General features: G+C 45.3%; 1 protein-coding gene and 1 long non-coding RNA gene across 5 annotated transcripts in view; one reads left to right on the top strand and one right to left on the bottom strand.

Moving 5' to 3' along the window:
- arhgef38 (Rho guanine nucleotide exchange factor (GEF) 38) overlaps positions 1-5,000 on the bottom strand; it is a 25,100-nt gene that overhangs the window by 15,179 nt on the left and 4,921 nt on the right. For both annotated transcript variants that reach the window (XM_049481352.1, XM_049481353.1), the window contains exon 2: positions 1,015-1,196. In XM_049481352.1, coding sequence (XP_049337309.1) covers positions 1,015-1,196 — 182 coding nt within the window. The remainder of the gene's footprint in view (positions 1-1,014; positions 1,197-5,000) is intronic.
- Positions 3,766-4,831, top strand: LOC125802944 (uncharacterized). Of its 3 annotated transcripts, XR_007439987.1 has the most exons (5): positions 3,766-4,059; positions 4,126-4,200; positions 4,267-4,365; positions 4,432-4,497; positions 4,756-4,831. It is a non-coding gene; the product is annotated as an uncharacterized LOC125802944 (long non-coding RNA). The 3 variants fall into 3 exon arrangements; XR_007439986.1 differs by lacking the exon at positions 4,756-4,831 and having other exon boundaries at positions 4,300-4,365; positions 4,432-4,556; XR_007439985.1 differs by lacking the exon at positions 4,756-4,831 and having other exon boundaries at positions 4,432-4,556.

Raw genomic sequence — 5,000 nt, 5'->3', positions numbered from 1 at the left:
TGTAGTGTGTGTGTTTAGTGTGTGTGTGTGTAGTGTGTGTATAGTGTGTAGTGTGTGTAGTGTGTGTGTGTGTGTAGTGTGTGTGTGTGTAGTGTGTGTGTAGTGTGTGTGTTTTGTGTGTGTAATGTGTGTGTAGTGTGTGTAGTGTGTGTGTAGTGTGTGTGTAGTGTGTGTGTAGTGTGTGTGTTTAGTGTGTAGTGTGTGTGTAGTGTATGTATAGTGTGTATAGTGTGTAGTGTGTGTGTGTGTTTAGTGTGTGTGTGTAGTGTGTGTGTAGTGTGTGTGTGTGTGTGTGTGTGTGTAGTGTGTGTGTGTAGTGTGTGTGTAGTGTGTATAGTGTGTGTGTGTGTGTGTAGTGTGTGTGTGTAGTGTGTGTGTAGTGTGTATAGTGTGTGTGTGTGTAGTGTGTGTGTATAGTGTGTGTATAGTGTTTGTGTATAGTGTGTGTGTGTATAGTGTGTAGTGTGTGTGTGTGTTTAGTGTGTGTGTGTAGTGTGTGTGTATAGTGTGTGTATAGTGTTTGTGTATAGTGTGTGTGTGTATAGTGTGTAGTGTGTGTGTGTATAGTGTGTGTATAGTGTGTGTATAGTGTGTGTGTGTGTGTGTGTATAGTGTGTGTGTAGTGTGTGTGTATAGTGTGTGTATAGTGTGTGTGTGTGTATAGTGTGTGTGTAGTGTGTAGTGTGTGTGTAGTGTGTGTGTGTATAGTGTGTGTATAGTGTGTGTATAGTGTGTGTGTGTGTGTATAGTGTGTGTGTGTGTATAGTGTGTGTATAGTGTGTGTGTATAGTGTGTGTATAGTGTGTGTGTGTGTATAGTGTGTGTATAGTGTGTGTGTGTGTATAGTGTGTGTATAGTGTGTGTGTGTGTATAGTGTGTGTATAGTGTGTGTGTGTGTGTATAGTGTGTGTGTGTGTATAGTGTGTGTATAGTGTGTGTGTGTATAGTGTGTGTATAGTGTGTGTGTGTGTATAGTGTGTGTATAGTGTGTAGTGTGTGTGTAGTGTGAGGTACCTGTGTGTTACGGAGAGGCTGTAGAACCTCTCGGATGCAGAGCTCCAGATCAGTGAGGTAATCTCCCTCTGTTCTCACCAGCTCCTCTATAACCTTCTCCCTCTTCATCATCTTCCTCTGTCTCACCTCCTCAGGGTCCAGCGGGGACGAGGGGGACGACAGGTCATGAGGGGACATTTTCTCTAAGGGACGATACAGAACCATCATCAGACAGACAGACAGGTAAAGAGACAGTCAGACAGGTAAAGAGACAGTCAGACAGGTAAAGAGACAGTCAGACAGGTAAAGAGTGTAGTAGTGATGAGGTGAGAACTTTAACCTGTGATTTTACAGCACTTTCACTTTAATAATCACCATCTATTCCCACTGTCACCAACACACTTTGCATAAACAGGGAACAACATCACTTCCCCATCACACACACACACACACACACTCTCACACACACACACTGGGAGTAATGTGTAGAGTGTGTGTAAAGTGTGTGTGGGAGTGATGTTTAGAGTGTGTGTGGGAGTGTGTGTAGAGTGTGTGTGGGAGTGTGTGTGGAAGTGTGTGTATGCTCTCTGGTTTGCGGAAGCACCAAACCTAAATCTCCTCTCTGACTTCCTGTAAAAGCACTGTGGTACAGTGATATGATGCAGCATCTGTGCAACAAGTCCAGTCGTGATAATTTCACTACTAAATATTCCACAGCCAACTGTCAGTGATATTATAACACAGTGGAAGAGACTGGGAACCACAGAGACTCTGTGCTCGGCAGTGTAAAACAACAGAGCGGCATAGTGCACAGAGTTCACCAACTTCCTGCAGAGTCACTAATCACTACACTAATCACTACACGCCTCCAAACATAATGTAACTTCAGATTAGATCAACAGTAGAGCGCAGAGAGTAATTCTATATCTAACTCTATCTGACAGGTTCTGTAATTCATTTAATGTTGTTGTTATGGTTACGTAAGCAGATAAATAGATTTGAACATTATTCAGAAGTGATCTGTAGTGAACCTGCACACCTGACTGCACCTGCACTCATTTAAACTCCTCCCACCTGCAGGTATTTCTCACCTGGCCGGTTTTCCTCTGCTTACAGGACAGAAATGCAGGTTCTGCTCCAGCGAGAGAACCCATTACATCACTTTACCTTCACTTAACTTCTGACTCAGCACCACGGCAACCACCCTCAACAAGTGAGTTTTAACAACCACTCTAATAACTGTCCTATCAGAATACCACATCAACCACCTAGCAACATCCAATCAGTAACTTCACAGAACACAATATGTAGCAACATCCTATCACCCTGATTGATGGTAACAGGGGATACAAACATAACACTCTGACAAACCTGTAGCAGCTTAGGATACCACAGCAACCAACTTAAATACCACAGCAACCAACTTAAATACCACAGCAACCAACTTAAATACCACAGCAACCAACTTAAATACCACAGCAACCAACTTAAATACCACAGCAACCAACTTAAATACCACAGCAACCAACTTAAATACCACAGCAACCCACTTAAATACCACAGCAACCGGCCAACAGCGTTCTACCAAACAATAGCTTATGACCACTTACCACCATCCACCAGAATACCACAGCAACCTGGGGCTACTGTCCAATTAGCAAAACCCCAATAAACCACCCAGAATCAATAACACTCCAACCATGTGACACATACAGTTAAAGCAACCACATAGCAACCCTAACAACCTACGATACCATAGCAGCCACCTTAAATACCATAACAATACCTAGCATTAGCATGTTTCTCTCTGTCTCTGATTGAGCACATGGTGCTAAATGCATAGCTAAATCATCACACACTCTCAAACCATGAAGAACTGTTAACTTTAATTAGCAACATGCTAACAGGTGCGGTATAGGTTTATATAACATATTAGCTATTTTTTATCTATGTTATCCTCGTAGCTCTGGTGCTAATCAGTGTTAGCTATGTTAGCGCTGTAGCTGCCGTGTGAGGCTGGTGTATCAGTGGTGTGTGTGATTGGTTGAGGGAGTGTATTTGGTGGAAGTGGGCGGAGTTTATTTGATGTGTGGCCGAGTGGTCGGTGTAAAGCTGGTGCCGGTACGCCGACCTGCTGCTGGGTCGGGTCGGGTGTAGTGTGTGTGTGTGTGTGTGTGTGTGTGTGCGGGTTTCCCATGAAACAGGATACACACCCGTCTGTAAGCTGGAGCTCTGAAAGGGAGCTAATGGGAACCAGCCTGAACCCACAGCATCACATTACTGCAGCCGGAAAACGACACCAGGGTGGAGGAGTGGAGGGGTGGAGGGGTGGAGGGGGTGATGGTGGAGGACAATAAGAGGGATATACTGTGTTTAGGTTGTGTCAGAAACTGGAAAATACTGTACACAGGTGTTGGAGAATGATTTGATCAGCCGTGGTTTTATGTTTTTTGGATACAATCCGGGTTAGCACCCGAACATCCCTTTCAGACAGCTTCCTCTTACAGCGTCCACAGTTAATCCTGTTGGATGTGGTTGGTGCTTCTTGGTGGTATGCTGACATTACCCTGGATACCGTGGCTCTTGATGCATCACAAAGACTTGCTGTCTTGGTCACAGATGCTCCAGCAAGACGTGCACCAACAATTTGTCCTCTTTTGAACTCTGGTATGTCTCCCATAATGTTGTGTGCATTGTAATATTTAGAGCAGAACTGTGCTCTTACCCTGCTAATTGAACCTTCACACTCTGCTCTTACTGGTGCAATGTGCAATTAATGAAGATTGAACACCAGGCTGCTCCAATTTAGCCATGAAACCTAAAATCCCACACTAAAATGACAGTAGGAGCCATCTGAAACCAGATCCTCAGTGTTGTTCTGTTGAGCTGCAGTGGTTTTAATGTTATGGTCGGAGTTGAGGTGATGATTGTGAGGAGTGTGAGGTGAGTCTGGGTGATGATTGTGAGCAGTGTGAGGTGAGTCTGGGTGATGATTGTGAGGAGTGTGAGGTGAGTCTGGGTGATGATTGTGAGGTGTGTGAGGTGAGTCTGGGTGATGATTGTGAGGTGCGTGAGGTGAGTCTGGGTGATGATTGTGAGGAGTGTGAGGTGAGTCTGGGTGATGATTGTGAGGTGTGTGAGGTGAGTCTGGGTGATGATTGTGAGGTGTGTGAGGTGAGTCTGGGTGATGATTGTGAGGAGTGTGAGGTGAGTCTGGGTGATGATTGTGAGGAGTGTGAGGTGAGTCTGGGTGATGATTGTGAGGTGTGTGAGGTGAGTCTGGGTGATGATTGTGAGGTGTGTGAGGTGAGTCTGGGTGATGATTGTGAGGTGTGTGAGGTGAGTCTGGGTGATGATTGTGAGGTGTGTGAGGTGAGTCTGGGTGATGATTGTGAGGAGTGTGAGGTGAGTCTGGGTGATGATTGTGAGGAGTGTGAGGTGAGTCTGGGTGATGATTGTGAGGTGTGTGAGGTGAGTCTGGGTGATGATTGTGAGGTGTGTGAGGTGAGTCTGGGTGATGATTGTGAGGAGTGTGAGGTGAGTCTGGGTGATGATTGTGAGGAGTGTGAGGTGAGTCTGGGTGATGATTGTGATGATTGTGAGGTGTGTGAGGTGAGTCTGGGTGATGATTGTGAGGAGTGTGAGGTGAGTCTGGGTGATGATTGTGATGATTGTGAGGTGTGTGAGGTGAGTCTGGGTGATGATTGTGAGGAGTGTGAGGTGAGTCTGGGTGATGATTGTGATGATTGTGAGGAGTGTGAGGTGAGTCTGGGTGATGATGTAATTCTGATCGTATCTCCTATGTTTTTCACTACAGCCTGCAGAACCGGTTCTGTAGGAACATCACACTTCCTCATTCAGATCATCAGGTTCTACCAGCTGATCACCAGCTGATTTACACGCTGTATTCACCACTCTCACACTGAACACTTCCTGGGGTTTAACTGGTTCCAATAAATGTACTTTTGCTCATCTCTACCTGCACCAATCAGAAGGCTGTCTACCAG

This window comes from Astyanax mexicanus, chromosome 7 (genome assembly GCF_023375975.1).
Source record: "Astyanax mexicanus isolate ESR-SI-001 chromosome 7, AstMex3_surface, whole genome shotgun sequence".
NCBI lineage: Eukaryota > Metazoa > Chordata > Actinopteri > Characiformes > Acestrorhamphidae > Astyanax > Astyanax mexicanus.
Note: the sequence above shows the minus strand (reverse complement) of the source record. Positions and strands in the feature narration are given on the sequence as shown.